The 24,933-nt window shown below is 42.9% G+C and overlaps 1 protein-coding gene across 1 annotated transcript in view; it reads right to left on the minus strand.

Moving 5' to 3' along the window:
• Positions 1-804: 804 nt before the first annotated feature.
• Positions 805-24,933, minus strand: part of INO80D (INO80 complex subunit D) — a 38,528-nt gene continuing 14,399 nt past the window's right edge. Inside the window, exons 4-11 of the mRNA XM_075829843.1 lie at positions 21,323-22,065; positions 17,717-17,825; positions 15,587-15,811; positions 13,710-13,819; positions 7,940-8,073; positions 5,654-5,871; positions 3,515-3,672; positions 805-2,814 (exon numbers count right to left, since the gene is read on the minus strand). Coding sequence (XP_075685958.1) covers positions 1,649-2,814; positions 3,515-3,672; positions 5,654-5,871; positions 7,940-8,073; positions 13,710-13,819; positions 15,587-15,811; positions 17,717-17,825; positions 21,323-22,065 — 2,863 coding nt within the window. The 3' untranslated portion in view covers positions 805-1,648. The remainder of the gene's footprint in view (positions 2,815-3,514; positions 3,673-5,653; positions 5,872-7,939; positions 8,074-13,709; positions 13,820-15,586; positions 15,812-17,716; positions 17,826-21,322; positions 22,066-24,933) is intronic.

Here is a 24,933-nt window from a genome sequence, read left to right on the forward strand (position 1 = left end):
CGGGACACTGGTAGGGCCATGTTCACACGTGGCAGATATCGTCCAGAAATGCACGCCATACACCTGAACAAGGCTGTTTCTGTAGCACGTTCATGGATTTCTGCAAAACCCCTTCAGATAAATGGAACAGGACAAAGGTCTACAACGATTCGGTCACATGTGAAGTCACAGTTTCTACCAAATGGAAGGGCAACAGTGCTAACCGGACTATCACACACTGACAACCAGAGCAGCTACTGGAGACCGGGCTACACTGAATCCTACACTACAGTCTACAAGTAATAGATACTTGTAGTTCTCCCCATCATTTTGTGCAGGATTTCACATCGGGTCACTCATTCCGCTATGCACACAAATATTTTACTACTCTAATTTTATGGACTCCATCTAAACGGAAATACGATAGCTGGCGCTATTATTTTACTGAGCGATAGTTGGAGGACTCTGTAAAATGTGATTAGCAAAAAAAAAAAAAAAGGCGTTGCAGTGTAAACTATGTTTTGTTAAAGGATTCCTGCAAGCAAAATAAATTTTACCCCCCAAAAAATGGAAAATCTTGATTGGTCCAGAAATGACATATTTTTAAGATTGAAAGGGAACACTGGCTCTTAAATAAGAAATCGATTTAAAAGGTATCCAATATACAGACACAAAGCAACCACCAACGTCTGCAACCTACGGGAGAATAGGCTTAATCACATCTACCATTGGACAATCAATACATTCAACCATAGACACTATTAATCTGCGATTGTACCACCCTCCTCCCCCCCCCCCCCCCCCATGCAGGAATTCCACCTAAAAAAGCAGAATTCAAAAGCCAAGTTTAATCATTTTAGTTAGTTTTCCCATCAACGGAATCCGTAGCATCCTCATCTCATTTACTACAAAATTATACGAGGGCTGATGTGCAAAATTCTTAAAGCAGCACACGCGCCAAATATCATCACGTGGTGGAACGAAAACTAAAATCTTTCCAGGTTTCAGTTTATACCAAACAGTTCATAACGGAACCAAACAGTACATAATATGCAGCTCTTGTCAACCAGATCGATCGTTCATACAATATACTTTTATTCCACATCACGGTCCACACAACGTGTAAGGCCAACAGAGAACATGGAATGGAGCTACCGGAAGCAAATTTCATGCGGATGCAACCCAGGTCTGCAAGACGTCTCCAGACTTTAATAAAAACGTACAAATACACACACTCAAAACACAAAGGAACCAAGATCAGAATAGCTTAATTTGTCATGAAAAGAGCATTGGGTTCATACTGCATTAAATAAGAGTGTCATACCGATTCTTCTTAGTGGCTTAGCCAAGTGGCCTACAACCCTCCCCATCTGCCCATTACTTCAAAAGGGACTAGGAGTATCAGGTAGTAAAAGAATAAGGAATTTAACCTGGTATCAGAACTTAATGTAGGAACCCAATATCACTCCTCAGGGAATAAAAACAGTAAAGCAGACAAACAAGAATAGGAGCACCGGTGCTATTAAAGCACAAAGAGGACTTTGTGGCGAGCGAGCAAAATCCTTCTTCAAAATGAGAAAGGAACATCCCAGGGAAAATGTGGTAAGAGCAAGAAGCAGAAAGCGGCAGTCACTTCCCATCCAGCCGGTCCATGAAACACGAAAAGATCTCAATTCGGATTCGTAAAAGAGGTGGAGTTGTTGGTATTAGTAGCCGTGGCTCCTGTTACAGTAAATCCTGCAGGGGGAGCAATTGAGCTATGGCTGGGTTGCAGGTCTTTGGGGATGCCACTATGAGAAGATAACTGATGACCAAACGCTGCTATGAACTGAGGGAGCTGCTGTTTGGGTGATGTGGAATCCATGAGTTCCGTGGGAGGGGGGCTTAGGCCGCTGAAACTTGTCTGCGGTAACCCCGGAAGCATGTTGGAGCTATTAGGGGTCACAGTGGAGAAAGTAGGTTGTGTAACCTCTGAATGAGAGGCAGCTTGAGGGGTGGACAAAGACGTCGAGAGTAGGTGCCCATCAGAACTGATGAAGGTGCTAAATGTTGATGGATCACTAAGGTTCACAGGAAGGTTTCCCCAGTGTGTTCGGGGATTGACCACCCCACTTAGAGGTACATCCAGCTGGGTGGTGAGCAAGTGCTGAGTAATAATGGGCACGTCTGAGGAAAAAGTTACTGTTAAACCATCACCAGAGAAGGAGGTGGCATGTGGGGATGTCATTTGGTCGCTATACGGTGATGGCACATGCTCACTATCATAATGGCTTCCATGGGGGGATGAATGTGAATGGTCACTGCTATATTGCTGTTGTGAGGCGATTAGATCTTCTCCTTTGCTCAATATCTCTCCTGGGAGAGGCCTCTGGGATGCATGGCTGCTTTCTTGTAGTCCATGGTATGAACCCGTGAAATGCCTCTCTTCAAGAGAGCTGTGGCTTATTAGAGTGGTAGAAGTAAGGCCAACATTGGCAGAGGATGAATACTGCCTCTGAACATGCCTACTCAGAGGTGCAGAAGAGCTAGATAAGGTAGCACGACCCAGGAGATTGTCATCCAATTCCAGACTGGTAAAGTTTTCATGGACCATTCGCCCATTCAGTAGCTCTCCAAGATCGGTGTGATCTTCTCTGCCCAACTGCTGGATTTCCGAACTTCCAACACCTGAAGAGAACGACGTTAAGCCGCGTTCTGAGAGGTCATGACTATTAACACTATCAGCTTGGGCCAGCACCGCAATGGAACTTAAACATTCCAGAGATGTAACAGCTTGGAGAGCCCTCTCCAGTTCCTCTGCCTCTTCAGTAGTAGGTAGAAGTTCTCCATTCTTACCTTTAAAAAGAAAAAAATTTAAATAAATAAATAATAATGCCACATCATGCAAAGGTTACCTTTAAAACGATTTCTGCTTCCCCCTTTAAATGTATAGTGTACTTTAACACAATTACTATGCGAATGACAAAATGTTAGACCACCATAAACTTCCAAAAAATATCAAGATCTCGCATGTCTACATAAATAGGAGTGCAAGCACTATTATTATGATGTGAGATCCCTATATTTTTTAAAACGATGGCACTTAATAGAAAAGCATAACAAAAAGGAATAAATAAAAAAAATAAAACTATTGAAAACTTGTAAAAAAGACAAATTCCATCCGGCTGGGATTGGTCTCTTTTTTTTTTCCCCCTCATAATTCTGCAAGTTAAGGGGGAGTTAACATGGAGTTTGACGCAGAAACCACGCAGCAAAAATGGGAGGCGGAGGAGTTTTTTTTTCCCGCGAGCGGAAACACCGGCTCACGGGAAAAACGGACATGCCCTATATTCGGGCGTTTATGCCTCTGACCTCCCATTGACATCAATGGGAGGCAGAGAAAGCGTATTTGGCGAAAAACACAGCGAAAATCGGCGTGCAGGCAGAGGAAAATATGCCTCAAAATCCCAAACTGAATTTTGAGGCAGATTTTCCGCCTTAAAAAAAAACAAAAACTGTGTGAACCCAGCCTAAGAGTGACAAAACGTCACAATACCTTCAAAAAAATCAAAGTCTTGCAGGTCATCAGGCAAACGTGGGAGAACATCCGAGAAGTCTTCCTGATTCAGCTCCAAATCATGGGGAATGTCTGTAATCTCACTAGTGATGTCATCAGGCAGCTCTTCTGTGCTCAGGTCTGGTGTGGATGGACTCCTGTATACAAGCAAAAGTACAGATGGTTTACAACAGATGGTTTCAAATGTAGTATTGAAAATGTAAAAGAACACTGCTTTTTAACCAAACTTCATATTTTAAAATCTACTTTTGAGTGACAACACGAAATTAACAATTCTGCTGGTTGCTTCCAGAAATCTCTATGCCGTTTATGTCCAATTTCATAGACAGAAGCGCAACAATTAATCATGGGACCTCAAAGAAATTTTTTTAAATAGGGCCCGACACCACTATAACCACTTTCAGAATAGATGGCGTTCAGAGCATGAAAACCTTACTTTGCTCCCCAATATGTAATGTCTCTTCCTAATTCTTAGGCAAAATGCACACAGTAATGTCATAATGCACATAGTGACATAGTCAAACAGGAATAATTCACTCAGTAAAACTGCAGCTCATATCATGCAATTACGTCACAGTACAGGCATAATGCCCAAAGTGATTTCACAGAAGACAGAAAAGGCAAATAATTACATCACAGCATAGAAATAATGCAAGAGATGATCTAGAAAGGTCTAGATTAGCATTGCCTAAAATTAACTGGCGGTAGTTTATCCACTTCTATTATGGCAGTAAATATGTATGGCTTATCAGCGGTCAGCAAACAGATCTTCGGTCTATGGCCAGCTTGACTAGAACAGCCAACTGCACTATCTGGTAAGGCCCTATTCACATGGAGTTTTTTGCAGGCCGAAAACTCTGCCTGGAAAAATCAGCTCCGGTTTTTTTGAAGTGGTATTCCACCACACGTTTTTTGCCGCGTTTTGAGATTATTTTTTTGTAGCCATCTCTTCAACAGAAAGATGGAATAACCGCAAGCGTTTTTTGACAAAAAACGCGTCTCCCATTGATTTCAATGGGGTTTTCGAGGCGGAAAACGCCTCAAGATAGGGCGTGTCGCTTTTTTCCCACAAGCGTTTTACCGCGAGCAAAAAAACAAATGCCTCCACCTCCCATTGAAATCAATTTCATCCATTTTTAGCCGCGGTTTCCGAGGCAAAAAACTCTGCCTCAAAATTCTGTTTGGAATTTTTAGTCAGATTTTGATTTGCCTGCACGCCGTTTGCCGCGTTTTTCGCTCACAGCCATTGAGCGCCACGGGCAAAAAAGCAGCGAAATACGCTTTCTCTGCCTCCCATTGATGTCAACGGGAGGTCAGAGACGTAAACGCCCGAATATAGGGCATGTCGCTTTTTTCCCACGAGCGTTTTTTCCCCCCACTCGTGGGGAAAAAAAAAAAAACGCCTCCGCCTCCCATTGAAATAAATGGGAGGAATATTCTGATGTTTTTTGGCGCATTTTCCGATGCGGTTTCCGTGTAAAAAAAAACAACTCGTGTGAACTGGGCCTAAGAGAGGTAAAACAAAAGTATTTGCCAGTAGATTCAACAGGTTATGTAAATTTAAACCATGAAATGTAAATACATTGTGCAAAAGTGAGGTTTACATTAAGGCCTCATGCACACTTCCATCGGCCGTTATACGGCCGCTAATGACTGTTCCGTGAAACACGGACGGCTTCCGTGTGCAGCCCGTTGTTTCACAGACCAAATCAATGAAAAGGCCGACTGCTCCGTCAAAAATGGATAGGAGTAGGACCGGTCCTATTTTTGACTGAACGGTCTGGTCTCTAGGGGAGAGGCTATACTCAACCACTTCCTGGAAACTGTACCTAGGACATTTCTCTGTCACTTTTGCAGCAGCCATAAAGCACGCACCCTGATGTACTGTCTATACATAGAATACAGGAAGGGAGTGTGTATCGCCAATATAACCACCCACAGGGCCAGTTTATAACCATACAAAAAAGCAGCCGGATAATCGAATGCTGTATGCTAAAACAAGGTAGTCAGAATTTAACATGTGTTGTCACTTCCAGTTGGCTCAGGTTACTGCCAATGGAGACATTAGAAGGAAAAGGAGTATATGTAAAGCTTTGCTTCTAAAATCCAAACACGGACCTTATACTAGTGACCTCCACTGGCAGTGAGAGGCTGCTGGGCATACAGAGATTGCCTTGGGGCACTGCAGGTGGAATGGGTTTTTGAGGCCTTCTGGGGCCCCGTCTTCTCTTTTTCTTATGTTTTTTGGTAAGAGCAGGAGGCTTGGTCTTTTTCCTGGGCTTCCTCTGTTGCTGGTGCTGAACTTTGCGTGAATTGTCCCCTCGCAGAAAATTATCCTGATAATGCCACAGAAAAAATAAATAAAAAAATGTTCAGAACGTCAGAATGTTACAAAGAAATGCTCTATATTACCTAATCCATTCTTCATACCTACATAGACATTAGGTGAAATTAAATAGATCTTACCTAAACTTTACTAGGAGGTGTAACACTAAGGCTCTGTTCACACAGTTTTTTGCAGGCAGAAAAAAAATCTGCCTCCGAATTCATTCAGGAATTTGGAGGCAGATTTTAACCTGCCTGCGCTTTTTTGCCACGGTTTTCACCCGCGGCCACTGAAGAGAACGCAAGGACCGCGGGCAAAAAATGCAGTGAAAAACGCTCTGAAACTAGCGCCACAGGTTTTTTCTACCTCCTATTGATTTCAATAGGTCAGTGGCAGAACCGTGGCAAGACAGGACATGCCGCTTTTTTTCCTGTAAGCGGCTAAGACTCCGTGTGAACCGGACCTAAGCGTAAAGAAGTGCTGACTCATCCGTTTCTGCAGGTTCCATGCACTGTGATACATAGTAGCTGCAGAAGTGAAAGTTAATTTTTTTGTAATTTTTTTTTTTTTTAATAAAAGTCGATTACAAAACAAATGACAATCTAGCGCTGCCTTTACTTGGCATACAGTTCGTTCAAGAACCCTAAAATTGCTGCCCTTTGCTAGAAGGCATCAAGTTAAAAGGCACACTAAACCTAGAAATGAATGATAAAACGTAAAACAGAGCTAAAACATGCCCACACACTGTTGGTCCGTCTGTGGGATTTTCTGCATATTCCTGAAACAGTAGAAATCCTGCAGAGACAGGTCAATTTTCCGCTAATTGGTTCCATTTCTGACTGGAAGGGGGCAGGGGTTCGAAAATAGAGGTGTGGCTTACTGCAGACAGGGGAAAGGAGGAAGGCTCCTGCTGCAGCCAGTTCTCTTAGGGTATGTGCACACGATGAGAGGCTTTTACGTCTGAAAAGACAGACAGTTTTCAGGAGAAAGCAGCTGCGTCGTTTCAGACGTAAATGCTGCTCCTCGTATTATGCGAGGCGTCTTTGACGTTTGTAATCTTGAGCTGCTCTTCATTGACTTCAATGAAGAACGGCTCAAATTACGTTGCAAAGAAGTGTCCTGCACTTCTTTGCCGAGGCAGTCACTTTACACGTCGTCGTTTGACAGCTGTCAAACGACGACGCGTAAATGACCGGTGGTTGGCACAGTACGTCAGCAAACCCATTCAAATGAATGGGCAGATGTTTGCCGACGTATTGTAGCCCTATTTTCAGACGTAAAACGAGGCATAATACGCCTCGTTTACGTCTGAAAATAGGTCGTGTGAACCCAGCCTTACAGCCAGAGGATTGTAAACGAGCAAGGGGTGTTGACTGATCTCTTGTAACCCATATAAAAGAATATATATATATATATATATATATATATATATATATATATATATTAGTACGAATTGCAATATGAGGCAAGAGAGAATCAAAAGGAAAACAAGAAATCATATACAATAGACCACAAGTGAATCTCATGGAGAGGATTGGGAGCCACAGCCAAATATATAATGTATCTTTAAGGCTGGATTCACACGAGCATGTTACGTCCGTAATGGACGGAACGTATTTCGGCCGCAAGTCCCAGACCGACACACTGCAGGGAGCCGGGCTCCTAGCATCATAGTTATGTACGACGCTAGGAGTCCTTGCCTCTCCGTGGAACTACTGTCCCATACTGAAAACATGATTACAGTACGGGACAGTTGTCCCGCAGCGAGGCAGGGACTCCTAGCGTCGTACATAACTATGATGCTAGGAGCCCGGCTCCCTGCAGTGTGTCGGTCCGGGACTTGCGGCCGAAATATGTTCCGTCCATTACGGACGTAATGTGCTCGTGTGAATCCAGCCTAAGAAGTGCCATATATTCCTCAAAACATCTTTATAGCAACTGACAGCTGTAAAAAGGCACATTGATGAATCCAGAAGCCTGACAGACTAATCTTAAGAGATTTCTTTACTACCCCTCTTCCAAGAAATGTAAAAATGGCTCGGTTGGTACTAATAGAGGGGCACCTTGTCTCTACTTACCATTTTCTTGGCATGTTCTTCGCATAGAGGCGTTTGATGAGTAACGTCAAAAACCGGTATAGAGCACTGTTGCCCATCTGCAAATTTTGCTGTGCAGCTGGTGAAAAGCTGCTGAGAAGTGTTTGACAAAACATCTATCCTTTCATTAAGGAAAAGTTGTCAATTAAACAGTAATCAAAGCATAAAGATTATCAGAAAATATTAAATACATGTGATAAACATTCCACTTGGAAGCCAGATTTAAAATGGGAAGTATCGGGGTGGTAGTAGTATGTCTAGGCAGGACTAGGACCCAAACAGGGAATGCACTAAAATAAAAAGCCTAGTCTAGCCACAATGCCAGTTAGGAATACAAATGCATTGATATAAAGGGAAACTCAAGATAAAAACAGGACTTCTCCATTTTGATAGATTATTCGTACATCTTTAACCCCTTCCCAATATCCGCCGTATATATACACGGCGCTGTCGGGCAGGGCTTCCCGCGAAGCGCAGTACCATTACATTGCGGTGATCGCTCCTGAGTCCACACCATCACCGCCGGGTGCCAGCTGTATGTTACAGCTGGCACCCTGATGTAACGGCCAGGACCAGAGCTAGCCTCCGATCCGGCCGATTAACCCCCTCAGATGCTGCGTTCAATAAAGATTGCAGCATGTGAGGGTTTTTTAGCCACCGGCACCCCAGCAACGTGGTCTGCTAGCAACGGAAGCCTCTCATGCCCCGCTCGGAGGCGGGGCCTAAAATGCTTCCGATACCATCGAAAAGATGACGCCGGCTCAGAAGCTGAGCCGGCGTCATTAGCAGTAGGTGTCCATTGTATGTTACAGCGGACACCCCGCTGTAACAGCAGGAACCGGAGCTAGCTCTGATTCCTGCCATTAACCCCTTAGATACAGCGATCGAAAACGATCGCTGCATCTTAGTGGTTTGTAGCAAAATCGGCAGCCCTGCCATGCGATGGCAAGGCTGCCGACTTCTACTATGGCAACAGGAGGCCTAGCAATGGCCTCCTGTCTGCCATTACAGAAGCAGGATTAGGCCCAGCACAGAGGTTGAGCCTGATCGGCTTGCTCTCAGTGAACAACTGACAGTTCTAATACATCGCACTACATAGGTAGTGGAACGTATTAGAACAGCAAACAGTTGGACATTCAAGTCCCCTAGTGGGACTAAAAAAATTAAAAATAAAAAATAAAAAGTTTAAATAAAAGTTGGAAAAAATAAAATAAAACCACAATCGCCCTTTTTCCCTTATCAAGTCATTTGATTAAAAACAATTCATAAAATTAAAACCATACATATTTGGTAATTGCCACGTTCGTAATAACCTGAACTATAAAAATATTATGTTATTTGTCCCGCGCAGTGAACGCCGTAAAAAACTAAAATACTGCCAGAATTGTTGTTTTTTTGGTCACTTTGTCTTCCAAAAATGTAAATAAAAAGTAATCAAAAAGCCGCATGTATCCAAAAATGGTACCTATAAAAACCATAGCTTGTCTCGCAAAAAACAAGCCCTAATACAGCTCAGTCGACAAAAAAAATGAAAACAGTTATGGCTCTTACAACATGGCGACAGAAAAAAATACATTCTATTTTACAAAAGTAATTTTATTGTGCAAGTTGTAAAACATTAAAAAAAAAGTGCTATAAATTAGGTATCGCCAGAATCGTACTGACCCGCTGAATAAAGTTAACATGTCATTTATAACACATGGTGAAGGCTATGTAAAAAAACAAAACTATCAGAAATGCTGTTTTTTTGTCACCTTGTCTCCCAAAAAAAAACACAAAACATAAAAAGTTATAAAAAATTCACATGTACCTCAAAATGGTACCAATAATAACTACAGCATATCCCGCAAAAAAAACAGCCCTCATACCAGTCAGGAAAGAAAATATGCAGTTGTGCAGGTCCGAGGGGAGCATTTCTTCTGTTTCGAGTGACAACACTTCCCAACAAAATTCCCCAAACTGCAAAAGGTGCGGATTGTGGACCAAAAGGAGGATAAGAAAGGACAATCATCAGTGCGACACTTGCCTGTGGAGAAAGGATTGCTTCAGTGTAACACACATCTATAGATTTTACCCGATTATTATACCACCTGCCTATGCCCCTGATGTACTCTGCCCAGCTTACATATGCCCCACATTATAAACTAAAATACCAGTAAAACTCCAAACAAAACTACTAACAAGCAAAATCCATGCTTCAAAAGCCAAATGGCGTTCCCTCCCATCTGAACCCTAGTGTGGCCAAACAGCAATTTACTTCCAGATATATGGCATTGCCATACCCAGGAGAACACTTAATTTTTGGGGTGTGTGTCTTCAGTGGCACAAGCTGGGCACGACATATTTGCCACTGAAATGGCATATCTAAGGAAAAATTGCGGTTTTTACTTGGACCATCCGCAGTGCAATCATTTATTGAAAAGACCTGTGGGGTGAAAATGATCACTACACCCCTTAATAAATGCCTTGAGGGGTGTAGTTTCCAAAATGGTGTCAATTCTCAGGGGTTTCTTTTATTATTTCACATCAGGGCCCTGCAATTGTGAACTAATACTTTGTAAGTCGCCAAATTAGGCCTCAATTTCGCATGCCACTCTTTCACTCCTGAGCCCTGTTGATCGTCCAGGCACAAGATTAGGGCCACAAGTAGGGTGTTTCTAAAACCGGGAAACACATAATAATTAAAGAGTGGTCTTCTCATGGTGGCACAAGCTGGAAACCACATATTGGCATATCTATGGAAAAATTCCCATTTTCACTCGGCAACATCCAGTGCACACTAATTTCTGGAAAACACCTACGGGGTTAACATGCTCACTACACCCCCTAGATGAATTCCTCAAGGTGTGCAGTTTCCAAAATAGAGCCACTTCTGGAGTTTCCACTGTTTTGGTCCCGCAGGAGCTTTGCAAAAGCGACATGGTGCCAAGAAACCAATACATCAAAATCTGCGCTCCAAAAGCCAAATAGCGCGCCTTCCCTTCTAAGCTCCGCTGTCTGCTTAAACAGCAGTTTATGACAATATATGAGGTATTTCCGTACTCTGGAGAAGTTGCTTTACAAATGTTGGGGTTCTTTTTTTCCTTTATTTATTGAGAAAATGAAAAAATTGAGCTAAAGATACATTTTATTGAATAAAATGTATTTTTTTTTATATTTTCACTGCCCAATTCTAATAAAAACCATGAAACACCTGTGGGGTCAAAATGCTCACTAGACCCCTAGATTAATTCCTCAGGGGGTGTAGTTTCCTAAATAGAGTCACTTTTGGGTAGTTTCCATTGTACTGGTACCTCAGGGGCTTTGCAAATGCGACAAGGTGCAGAGAAACCAACCCAGCAAGATCTGCGCTCCAAAAGCCAAATTGCGCTCCTTCCCTTCTAAGCCTTGCCGTGTGCCCCAACAGCACATTATGACCACATTTGGGGTATATACACATGCTCTGGAGAAGTTGCTTTACAAATGTTGGGGGGCTTTTTCTTCTTTATTCCTTGTGGAAATTCTTTTTATTTTTTTTTAGCTAAAAACGACATCTTAATGGAAAAAAATGTCATAAAAAAAAAAAAAATTTTTTTAAAATGTTCACATCCAAATTATAAGAAAATCTATGAAACACCTGTGGGTTCAAAATGTTCACTACATCCCTAGATTAAATCCTTGTGGGGTATAGTTTCCAAAATAGGATCTTTTTTGGAGAGTTTCTTTTGTTTTGACATCACAAGACCTCTTCAAACCGGACATGGTGCCGAAGATATAATCTAATAAAAAGAAGGCTTCAAAATCCACTGCTTCTGAGGCCTATGATTCAGTCCATTAGCACACTAGGCCAACATGTGGGATATTTCTAAAAACTGCAGAACCTGGGAAATATTAAGTTGTGTTTCTATTGTAAAACCTCGTGGGTTACAGAGGAAAAATAAATAAATAAAATAAAAATATATATGAGATTTGTAAATTTCACTTCTACTTGCTTCAATTCTTGTGAAACGCCTAAAAGGTTAAGAAACTTTCTAAATGCTGTTTTGAATACTTTGAGGGGGTGTCGTTTTTAAAATGGGATGATTTATGGGTGATTTCGAATATATAAGGCCCTCAAAACCCCTTCAGAACTGAACTGGTCCATGAAAATATAGCCTTTTGAAATTTTCCTGAAAATGTGAGAAATTGCTGCTAAAGTTTTAAGACTTGTAACGTCCTAGAAAAACAAAAAGGACATTCAAAAACTATGCAAACAAAGTAGACCTGTGTCAAATGTTAAAGGAACAGTGTCACCAAAATTTTTTTTTTAATATCAGTTTTATGTTAGGGTTTTATTAAAAACGTTTGTATTTATTTGTGTGTTTGTGTGTTACTTTTTTCTATTTTTACACTTTTTCTTCCCTATGGGGGCTGCCATTTTTTTTTCCATTTCTGTATGTGTCGATTAACGACACATACAGACATGGAATACGGCAGCTCCAGTCCCATAGGGACTGCGAACGGGGCCCGTTCCATCCACTTTGGTGTACGCCGTGTGTGTGGGAACGGTGCATGCGCCGCTCCCACACAGTCCGATTTGAAATGCGCGCCGTCCGGCGCCATTTTCCTGTGGACCGGAAGTCGCGGCCGGGCAGTAAGATTACTACTTCCAGTCGCAGCTTCCGGACTTGTGCACATGGAGCAGCGGCAGCAGACGGAGCGGACGGACCAGAGGGAGCGGCGGCGACTGGAGCAGGTAAGTGATTTCTATGTATGTGCGTGTTTCAGTGTGTTTTACTAGTGTATGTAAACCTTCTACACTGTGTGTTAGCTCAAAAAATGGCGACACACAGTGTAGGAGGTTAGACCGTTCAAACCCCTCGTTTCTCCCGGCACTAGCCAGGATAAAGGAGGGGGGGATTCTGAGAGCTCACTAGAGCGAGGGATTTTTACCCAATTTTGCAGCATAAAGCAATGTGGTTGCTTTACCACATGCAATGCTGCAATTTTGGGAGAAGAAGGAGAAGAAGAAGAAGGAGAAGAAGAAGGAGAAGAAGGAGAAGAAGAAGGAGAAGAAGGAGAAGGAGAAGAAGGAGGAGAAGAAGAAGGAGAAGAAGGAGAAGAAGGAGAAGAAGAAATAATTATTTGACCTTAGTTTGCGCTGTTCATTTGTGAAATGGGGCCACAGCACGAGATCTCGAAAAAAAATAAAAAATTTCCATTGACCCTTGTTTTAGTTACTTCTTGCCATAGGCAGTCTGCTTGACTATGGCTACAGATCAGTCACAACCAGAGCAGCTACTCCCAGTCTAGGACAGGTATTGATTGGTCAGTGTTTCTTATGTATATTATTTAGGTTTGCTCCATCTTAAATAACTGTGGGTACTGCTATTCTTGTCCGAAGAAACAGCACCTGATTTTCAGATGTTTTTTGAGCAACTCACGTTTTTCGCGGCGTTTTTCGGGCCGTTTTCAGAGCTGTTTTCAATAGAGTCTATGAGAAAACGGCTCCAAAAACGTCCCAAGAAGTGTCCTGCACTTCTTTTGACGAGGCTGTAATTTTACGCGTCGTCTTTTGACAGCCGTCAAACGACGACGCGTAAATTACAGGTCGTCGGCACAGTACGTCGGCAAACCCATTCAAATGAATGGGCAGATGTTTGCCGACGTATTGGAGCCGTATTTTCAGGCGTAAATCGAGGCATAATACGCCTCGTTTACGCCTGAAAATAGGTCGTGTGAACCCAGCCTAAGCCCGAAGAGCCAATGTAACATCTGCTGTGGCAAAGGATACGCTGAAAACAATGTCTTGTGTACGGGAGGGATCGGTTTGTGCAAGACACACTCCTCACGGTCGCACTGCAAAGCGCAGCTTCCGTTCCTCTGAGCTCTGGTTGAATAGTTCTGCAAGCAAAAAAAAAATATGTTCATTTCACATCTAGAAGCACTTGCAAAAAAACAAAAAGCAATTAAAATAAAACCTCACCAGTAAATAGAGGTGAACTCCCATCAAATTGTTAATTATACTCAGCGGTTTTCGTAGCTTTATCTGCCTCTGGGAAAGCTGAGTGACAACTAATAAGACTAGATTACAACTTCAACAGGACTTGTCACACATCCAGAGTTGTGAATAGCCAACCTGTTTGGCACTCTTAGGGCCTGTTCACATCAGCGCTGCTTTCCGTTGAGGGGTTCTGGCTGAGCTTTCCCTCAATGGAAAGGCAAACGGAAACCTGAGCTTCCGTTTGCATCATCATTGATCTCAATGGTGACAGATACTTTGCTAATGGTTTCCGTTTGTAACCGTTGTGAAAGGGTTCCGTTTTTATTTTACGGAAATCAATAGCGCAGTCGACGGAAAGACAACACTGATGTAAAGAGGCCCTTAAATACAAATAAAAAGTTTTATTTCTTCTATATGGCTTATTTATTTATTTTTTATTAATTATTTTTTTAACCTGTTAACGACTCATGACGAAAATGAACGTCATGGACCGGGGGTGATGTTTGGCGCAGGCTCACACGCTGAGCCCGCTCCATACACCGCAGCTGTCAACTGTGTATTACAGCTGACACGCTGCTCTAACGGCCCGTGAATAGCGATCACGGTGTTCCTAGCCGTTTAACTAGTTAAAATGCCGCGGCCAATAGCGACCGCGGCATTTAAACCGTTAGGAGGGGCGGCCCCCTCAGATAGCCCAACGGCGCCAAAAGCGTGATGGGGGGGGGGCACCGATGGTGGTTATGGCAGCCCGGAGGCCTAATAAAGGCCCCAGGTCTGCCTTCTGTCTACCTCTGCTAAGCCATGCCTCCGGCACGGCTTAGCAGAGCCATGTGAAAATGACAATATACTGCCATACATTAGGGCTGCAGTGTACTGTACCAGCGATCTAACGATCGCTGGTTCAAGTCCCCTATGGGGACTAATAAAATGTGAAAAAATAATAATAATATTTAAATTCGAAAAAAACTCCCCCCAAGTGCAATGTAAACAATAGAAATAAAAACAAACAAAATTGGTATTGCTGGGTCCGTAAAAGTCCGAACTATTACAATATACCATTACTTGTGGCACGGTGAATGGCGTAAAAAAATAATCAATTAATTTTTTATATATATATATAATAAATATAAATAATAAATATATAAAATCTGATGTACTAAAAGAAATGCTACCGTTAAAAACTACAGCTCGTCCCGCACAAAAAATAAGCCCCCACACCGGTCAATAGACGGAAAAAAAAAAAAAAAGTTATGGCTCTCAGAATGTGGTGAAACAGAACAATTTAAAAAAATAAAATTGGTATCACCATAATCGTATTGAGACGCAGAATAAATTTAAGTTGTCGTTTTTACCGCACGGTGAAAGTCGTAAAAACAAAACCCAAAAAGCCATGGAGGAATTATTTTTTTTCCAATTATACCCAAAGAATTTTTTTTCCGTTTCCCAGTACATCATATGTCACTTTAAATAGTGCCGATATAAACTACAGCCCCTCCCACAAAAAAACAAAACAAAAACAAACACCTCGCACCCCTCTATTGACGAAAAAATACAAGCATTATGGCTCTTGTAAGGCGGGGAGTGAAAAACCTAAAACATAAAAACGAAAAATGGCTGGGTCGTTAAAGGGTTAAAAGGACACTACCTTGTACTTTGTGACTCCTTACCTGGACCTCATGCGTGTAGCTTTGCGCCATTCTTGAATTAGTTTCCCTGCTGACTCCGGTTCTCTGAGGGCTGCTTTCTGCAAAGCTTTTCGGAATGTGTGGCGGTATTTCCGTTGACAGGATTCTGCTCGCTCCAGGCGGCAGAGGTGCTTGTATTTTTGTTGAAAATAAGTGCAAAGTTGTGCAACCCTGGAGCTCCTGCTGTGCGCGACCTCAGCGTCATACCTGAAATGGGAAGGCAAATATTATGCAGTGCTCTACATTCACAGTAGCGGAGATTTTAACACAATCACACCGTAGGTCTAGCACCTAACTAAATGTCAGCAAACTACCTTGTTTCTTTTTTTATTTTATTTTTTTTGGGGGGGGGGGGGGGGGGGGGGTTCTTTGTGTTTTTTATAACCGAAAAGTAAAGCAAATAAAACACGCAATTTAAAAAAAACAAAAAAAAAAAACCCACAAGAATAGACTGCAATGGGACAAGTTGATCGCCAGCGGTTTCTGAAGCCAGATCTGTGGCAATCAGCTGGTATCGGCTATTAAAATGATTGGCCAATAATGTAATACTTGGATGAGCTGGGGGCCCCAGAATGAGAGAAGCTTTTCATGAATGACACTCTCCACTTTGGATAATAGAAGTGAATCCCTAGTGGGGAATATACAGTAGAAAAGGTTTGCTTGATTTTTTTTGAAGGAAGTTTGTTTTTTCTTCTGCAGTGCTAGTAGTCCCCGATATTCATGAGCTGAACCTTCCACTGATGATTGACAACTTTCTCCTACGCACAGTATACTGTAAGAGGAGAAAGTTGTCAATCAGTGGCGGGAGAAGGGTACTGCAGCCCATGAATACAAGTCACACATCACTCGGTTCACTCTGAAGGAGTTAGGGCATGCCCCCACGTGGCGGATTTCCTCCGCAACTGTCCGCATCAATGCTGCACCTAATCCGGGTTGCGGATTACGGCTGCGGATCTGCCCAAAATGTGCAGTAAATTGATGCGGACTAGCTGCTGCGGACTGCGGTAAAAGTGCTTCCCTTCTCTCGATCAGTGCAGGATAGAGAGAAGGGACAGCACTTTCCCTAGTGAAAGTAAACGAATTTCATACCTACCGGCCGTTGTCTTGGTGACGCGTCCCTCTTTCGGCATCCAGCCCGACCTCCCTGGATGAAGCGGCAGTCCATGTGACCGCTGCAGCCTGTGATTGGCTGCAGCCGTCACTTAGACTGAAACGTCATCCTGGGAAGCCGGACTGGAGACAGAAGCAGGGAGTTCTCGGTAAGTATGAACTTATATTTTTTTTACAGGTTGCTGTATATTGGGATCGGTAGTCACTGTCCCGGGTGCAGAAACAGTTACTGCCGATCGCTTAACTCTTTCAGCACCCTGGACAGTGACTATTTACAGACGTCTCCTAGCAACGCTCCCGTAATTCCGGGAGCCCCATTGACTTCCTCAGTCTGGCTGTAGACCTAGAAATACATAGGTCCAGCCAGAATGAAGAAATGTCATGTCAAAAAAGCAAGACGCATCCGCAGCACACATAACATGTGAATGACAGCTGCGGACTTCATTGCGGAATTTAGAATCTCCATTGAAGTCAATGGAGAAATTCCGCCATGAGGCCGCAACCAGTCCGCCACTGCTCCGCAACAGACAGAGCATGCTGCGGACACCAAATTCCGCTCCGCAGCCTATGCTCCGCAGCGGAATTTTATGCATCGTCTAAACTAACACTTCTAAATTTAAGTGGAAGTCAATGGAGAAACGGCTCCGCTGCGGATTAACGCTGCGGAGTGTCCGCAGCGGAATTCAAGTGAAATTCCGCCACGTGTGAACCCAGCCTTACTGTGATTTTATAGAAACTACCAATTATTGCAGAGTGACCCAACGCAGGAATTAGGGTCTCTGTCACTTAATGCTGCTCTCAGATAGTGCAGTATAAAGCTGGTGAGATTGCCTTTAAATACACAACAATTGCTCTTCAACCCGAACCTAGCCCGACAAGGTCATTGCTGGTTTTGTGGCTGGTAACAAGGCCTGGCTAAGATTTGCCCCTGTCTGATCTATGTGAAGATGCTTTCAACCCTATAAACCTTCAGAATGTAACACATACAAAGACAATACTTACTTTTTGCAGTCATGTTGGACACTCTCGTGAAATGACCATGCAACTTGGTAAGGAGATGCTCGATCAGAGTCATCTTGTTCCTCTCCACTGTCTTCTGACCAGTCAAGACCTTTGGAGAAAAAGAATCAGAACCCATAGGAAATTGGCTGCAGAAACTCACAGGATCGCTCAAATTGACCACCAACATAGAAACCGTTCGAAGAAAAAAACGTCACTGGCTCATATCAATCAGATCACGGCTTTCATCTTCAAACCTTCTCTGGAAAAATAAAAGCTGAAATCTGGTTACTATGAGCAACTTCTAGGAGATTCAACGTGTCTATTTCTTTATTGTTTGACGGCCGCCAGCCCAATAGATAAAAGTCATACTGGTTCCGCTAGTGGTCCACAGCAGGATGGGTTGTGGAATAGAAAGCTCCCACAATGTGCAGCCCAATTACATCCTCCAGCATTTTTATTTTTGTAGGTAAATATACTCAAGTTATAACTGAAATCATGTAGACTCGCATACAAACAATAGTTATCACTCTGAGCTTATAATTATAGACTACCACACTGTCCTGACAATAAAGCCCAGTTCACACAGTTGTTTTTACGCCGATTTTGATGCAAAACCACATTGGAATGAGCAGCAAAAAGCGTCCAAATCCACTTCCCATTTATTTCAAATGGGAGGCCGCAGGAGTTCTCTTTCCATGGCGGTTTCTAGCCGCCGGCAGTAGAAAAAAAAAAAAAAAAACCCGATAAAATAAAAAAGCGGCATGCTCGTTCGAGCATGCCGCAGTTCCGCCTCTGACCTTCCATCGAAATCAATGGAAGGCAGAGAAAGTTTTTTTTTTGCAGCAAAAATATGCAGGCAGGTCAAAATTTGACTGCCTGCCAAAAAAAACTGTGTAATCGAGGCCTAACAGTTTAGTGTTTAAACCTGACAGGACACAAAGCAGCAGTGTAATTATGAAAGCAGCCACAAGATGTCACTAGCTTCTGGCAAAGTAAAAAAAAAAAAAAAACTAACTAGCACATTTATCTAATAAAGTTTCAACTAGTTAAAGGGGTTTTCCAGTCAAAATAAATTGATGTGATGTTCTATGTTTAGGATCCAATCGGTGGGGGTACGACACCTGGCAACTGCGCCCATCAGCTATTTTGAAGGGGCTGCGGCACTCCGAGCACGGCTTCCACTGCATTACGGTCACAGTATTACAGCCTTCTCTTATTCACTTGAATGGCAGAAGGCTGTAATACGGTGAACCACCGCTAAAAGTGTGTCAGCGATACAGTACGAGCAGATAAGGAATGAAGGGGAAGCAGTGCTCATGCCAACAACGTGGCCCCTTAAAAAATAGCTGATCTGTTGGGGTGCCGGGAGTGGGACCCCCACCGATCAGATATTGATGGCCTACCCTGAAGATAAGCCATCAACTGTATCAGAGCCGCATGAATATATAGAAAAATTGCCAGAGAAAATAGAAACCCGTTTTTTCCAAACTATATGCCCCAGAACCCCTGAGGACCCTGCATCTGCAGCGAAACATGTCGGGGGGGCTATACTAATCCTATTTTAGAGCAATGTTAACAGCTGACCATTAACTATTGACCATAGTTCATAGCTTTACGTAGTGATATCTGATCTATACTATTGACTACGGCTAGCATTTTTACTCAGTGCTTATGATTTGCATTGGGTTATGCTTATCTCTTGTATTTCATAGGAACTTTGACACTATTACTGGTCGGCACACATGGTAGTTTTAAATTCTATGTTGTTTGTCCCTACTCTTTTACAATTTAACTATTCTACTAGGTAGAAAGTAGTTGGTTTCTATTGCTTCTGCCAATTTTTCTATATATTCAAACTTTTTTAACCGCCAACTACTAGGGCCTTTTTCTAGTTTTTTCGTAGAGCCGCATGAATGACACAGGGATTACAGATTTTATAGTTTAGGGCGGTGAACAAAAAATAAATTGTAATACACTGCTAAGTGTTTTGTTTCCGTTCCCTGCCGTCGATATCCATTAGTGCCATGGGTTGAGTAGGCTGAAGAGATGTTGCTCCCATAATCACCTATCATGTGACCGGTGTGGTCCAATCATTGTAGGATAGAGGGACATTGTCTATAGTGGTCTTAGATGATGCTATGTTATACCACTATGGATGCAATGTCTCACAGCAGCCTGGTTACGGTGTTCATATAGGTCACTAGTTGTGCCACCCTTACAGTCCTTTTAAAAAAAGCCCAAGAAAAAAAAAAAAAAGCCATACCTAGAGCATGCTGTGCGATTCCACAAACCAAAACATTGTGTATATAGGCCCTCTCGCATTTTACTATAGACTTCAGAGTAACACTGGGCTGCAGCATTTTTGGTAGAGAAAAAAAAAAAAAGGGGCCAAAGAAAAAAAGGCTGCCAAAAAGTCAACAAAAATGCTAGTAAATGCTGTGTGTAAATTCAGGCTTACCTCGGTTTGATAATGGGTTACGTTTAGCGCACCTCCTCTAGTTGCATCCTATACCAGTTGGGAAAGGTAATCTTGATCTACTAACAAATACCGGTTTGCTTTCTTGGCCCAAAGCGTGAAGACTTAGGGTATGTTCACACAGCTTATTTACTGACGTAATTCGGGCGTTTTCCGCCTCGATTTCCGTCCGAAAATTCGGCTCGATAGCGTCGGCAAACATCTGCCCATTCATTTGAATGGATCTTACGATGTTCTGTTCCGACGTTCATTTTTTTTACGCCCCGCTGTCAAAAGGCGGAGCATAAATAGACGCCCGCGTCAAAGTGCCTGACACTTCTTCAGACGTTAAATGGAGCAGTTTTCCATTGACTATGGAAAAACAGCTCCATTTACGTCCGTAATTGACGCAGCGAAAAAGCGCCTCAACATGCCATGACGGCTGAAATTACGGAGCGGTTTTCTCCTGAAAACAGCCCCGTAATTTCAGCCGTAACGGACGCTGACGTGTGAACATACCCTTAGAACCGAACGAACAGTAAAGGAATGCCAGGAACAATGGAGCAACCATCATAATTTTTACAAACTAATATCTGGACCAGGATGGCAGTCCGAGGTCTTTTATTTTGAATGATGGTTGTTGTGTACCACTCTGGTCCACAAGTCATTTGCCACATTCGCAGCATTCTGATAATTGCTCCTTAGTTCCTGAGTGTGTAACAATTTGTGCAGTTGTCTTTGCTCCTCCGATGGTTAGCAATAGGATACCCCAAAACCCCACTGTAAAGACCGTGGTCGTTTGGCACGCGAGACAAACTGTTTGCGATGGATACGTGCCAACATCAGATAAGGGCAAAGCAGCTTGGCAGCAGTCATGCCATTTCACACCTGGGGCTGCATTAATTGGATTTCTTGGAAAATAATTTTAGAAATAAACTAAAACAGTCTCCTCCTTCTACCTTTCTGACCTGCACCATCTTGCCTACCATTTTCAAAGTGTCAAGTCTCTCTCGCATTCACTGTAATATCTGCATTCAATTTTATTCTTATTGTTTATCATTTACAGATAAACCCATTTTATTCAAGTCTACGGATATTCTTTAATAGCAATTTACATAGCGATTAACTATGTATCGGTTTTATGGACTTACCCAAATGTGGAAATAAATCCGAATCTAGTTGGCGTTTTTGTGTGCACAGTTTCATTAGTCTCTGCAGCTGGCTAACACAAGAGGAGTAAGTTGGTAAGGCGGAGGCTGTCACCTGAATCCTGTCTGAACGTGGTGGATCTGCAGAGGATGATGGGGCAGGAAGAGGTCTCTTATTAGACAGACTCTTTATTTGTGCTAGTGTGTGAGCTATGGGCGACGCTCCCTGTACTGGTAAGCTGGTATTCTGAGGTTGAGGCGACGTACAAGCCAGGCTCTGTGCCAGCCCAATGGATTTCAGTGATGTCGGTGTTGGTGGCACCAGCATCTGCTGCTTCTGAAGAGACAGAGGTTGCAGCTGAGAAGGTGCAGGTTGAGGGCTAAAGTGCTCTTGATGAATTTTTAAAATCTCGGTCTCTTTTTGTCGCTGTCGATTCTGGGCCAACTTGCTCTGTAGTTTCTTCTTTATGGATGCGCCTTTCCTTAGCTCCTCTTCCTCCTCTTCAAGCATAAAGGAGTCATCCAAATCGGTTTCCAGGTAGTGGAGAGGAAGCCTGGCACCAGGAGGGGAAAGCGTCATACCATCTAGTCCATTGGGCATCTTCAAGGCCAAGGTGGGCACTGTTAAACTAAAGGCCACGGTTTCCATTTGATGTCTAGCCTTTACTTCCTCCAGTGCATCATTCTTTTTCTTCCTTTCCTTTTTGGGGATAAAGCCCAGTACCTGCAGATGACTGTTGCAGTACCTTGTAAAAAGGAAAAAAACATTGATCACTAACAGAGTCAGCATCCTGAGACTTCAAACTAAAGCTTAAAGGCTATAGACACCTTTAAATAACTTTTTTTTACATTGCATTTATTTGAAATGGGTTACAAAACACTTTTGGCATTTGCTTTTATAAAAATGTTTGCAGCTTGCATGTATTCCCATACATTGCAAGCTGCTTGATGCCGTTGACAGCTTATTCCGTCACACGAGCTCGCTATAGGCTCACTCCCAAGCCCCTCCTCCTGAACACTCATCTAATTTGAATTCTGATCAAATCAAGATAACCAACTATAAATTGATCAGAATGGAGTACATGGAAAACTATTCTTTAAAAAACTAAAATAAAATAAAGTGCCCGTAGCCTTAGATTAAGTTAATAAGTTATATTTTAGATTAATTCAACATTATCTATTTGGTAGCTGGGAACTAGGGTGTTTAACGTGCATCGGCACAATAGTTCTTCCATAGCCTTAGATAGCACAATTGTGTGGGCCAACCTGACAATCAGACCTTACACAGAACATCTTGATTGCTTCTGCCACATGAAAGTGATCAACATTGCAGACAACCTGCTGCCATTTTGGGAAATAGAAGCTCATGGCACAAAAAAAAAATAAGGGAAAATTTTCACTCCCCCTTCAGGGATCCCTAATATTTTATTTCAGTTGCTTAGTACCAGGATGAGAAAATCTGACCTAACCTGAATGAAGTTACCTAAACCCCTTGGCGACACGTCACGTACTATTACATTGCTGTCGCCAAAATCTTAAGGCAAAGCAACGTAATAGTACGCGATGATGGTGCGGGCTCAGAAGCGGAGCCCGCACCATCGCCAGTGGGCGTCGGCTATATATTGCAGCTGACACCCTGCTGCATGACCAGGACTGGAGCTAGTCTCCGATCCGGCCGATTAACCCCTAAAATGCAGCGCTCAAAAGCGAGCGCTGCATCTATAGGGTTTTACCAGCAGATCGGAACCCAGCGATGTAAATCGCGAGGTTCCGACAACTGCTCCGGCAGCCCGGAGGCCTAACAATAGCCTCTTGTCTGCCAAGTACGGAAGCCTGTTAGGTCCCGCTCGGAGGCGGGGTCTAAACGGTTTCCGTCTCCATAAACAAGAAGGCGTAGGCTCAGAAGCTGAGCCTGCGACATCAGCCGTCGGTGTCAGCTGAATGTTACAGCTGACACCGTGCTGTAATGGAACGAGCTCCGATCCCTGCCATTAACCCAATAGATGCCGCGATCAAACGCAATCGCGACATTTTAGCGTTTTTTAACCGATCAGCATTGCTGCGATCCGCAGCATTGCTGATCTTTGCTAGGGCACCCGGAGGCCTAAGACCTTAGTCACACGACAGGGTTTCCCGGCCGTGTGACGGCCGTTCATAAAACGCCCAGCACACGGCCGCAGTAGGAACAATAGACCCCTAATGGAGCTATTCACGCGACCGATTTTTTGACGGCCCGGGAAACCTGGCCGTCAAAAAATGGGACATGCCATATTTTCGGTCGTTCTCCCGGCCCCCATAGAAGTCGATGGGGCCGGGTAATACACGGCCATCACTGGAATGTGTTCCGAGTGACGGCCGTGTCTTCCGTCGCTCGCTCACTCTCCTTCTCACAGTGCAAAGTGCATGTGAGGAGGGTATTTGTTTGCTCCCTGTAGGAGCGGAATGCCCGGCCACAGCTTCGGCAATGCTGTGGTCGGGGATTGGGGATTCCGCTTCAGAAAAACAGCAACACGGCACGGAACGGATGCAAAAACAGGCGGGAAAAACGGGTCAAAAATAGCAGTCCGACACTCGGACCCTGTCGTGTGAATAAGGCCTAACAATGGCCTCCTGGTCTGCCACGTATGGAAGCCAGTTAGGCCCTGCCCAGAGGCGGGGCCTAATAGGTTCACGGTCAGTGAATAACTGACAGCTGTAATGCATTGCACTACATGGGTAGTGCAATGTATTAGAGTAAAGATCACAAGTGTAGGCCTTCAAGTCCCCTAGTGGAAAGGAAAAAAAAAAAAAGTTTATAAAAATGTTGAATAAAAGTGTAAAAATAAAAATAAAAAAAGTTAAAAAAAACCAAACGCTGCCTTTTTTCCTATAAGAAGTCTATTATAGGAAAAAAATTAAAACGTTAAAAACAAAAGTACACATATTTGGTATCACCGCGTCTGTAACGACCCAAACTGTAAAACTATGTTATTTTTCCCACACGGAATCGCTATTTTTTAGTCACCACCCCTCACAAAACACAGAATAAAAAGTGATCAAAAAGTCGCATTTACCCCAAAACAGTACCAATAAAAACTACAACCCTTCCCGCAAAAAACAAGCCCTTACACAGCTTTTTTTATAAAAATAAAAAGTTATGGCTTTCAGAATATGGCGAGACAAAAATTTATATTTAAAAAAAGTGATTTTATTGTGCACTCTGAAGAACATAACCTATATACATATGGTATCGCCGTAATCTTATCAACCTGCAGAATAAAGCAAAATGTAATTTATAGCCCACGGAGAACACTGTAAATAAAAAAGAATTTTAAAAAACATTGTGAGAATGGCTTGTTTTTGGTCACCTTGCTTGCAAAAAAAAAATAAAATGTTTTTAAAAAAAATAAACTCAAAATGGTAACAATGAAAACTACAGATTGTCCCGCAACAAATAAGCCCTCACACAGCTCCGAAAGAGAAAAAAATAAAAAAGTTCTGGCTCTGCATATGGCGATGCAAAACGTGCAGTGTTCCAAAAGCGGATAAGATTGGGCACCATTTATCAGTGCGGCACTGGCCATATGCCTACGAATTATTATTTATTTACCCGATTATTGTACCCTCTTATTATG

The sequence above is a fragment of the Rhinoderma darwinii genome, chromosome 6, assembly GCF_050947455.1.
Source record: "Rhinoderma darwinii isolate aRhiDar2 chromosome 6, aRhiDar2.hap1, whole genome shotgun sequence".
NCBI lineage: Eukaryota > Metazoa > Chordata > Amphibia > Anura > Rhinodermatidae > Rhinoderma > Rhinoderma darwinii.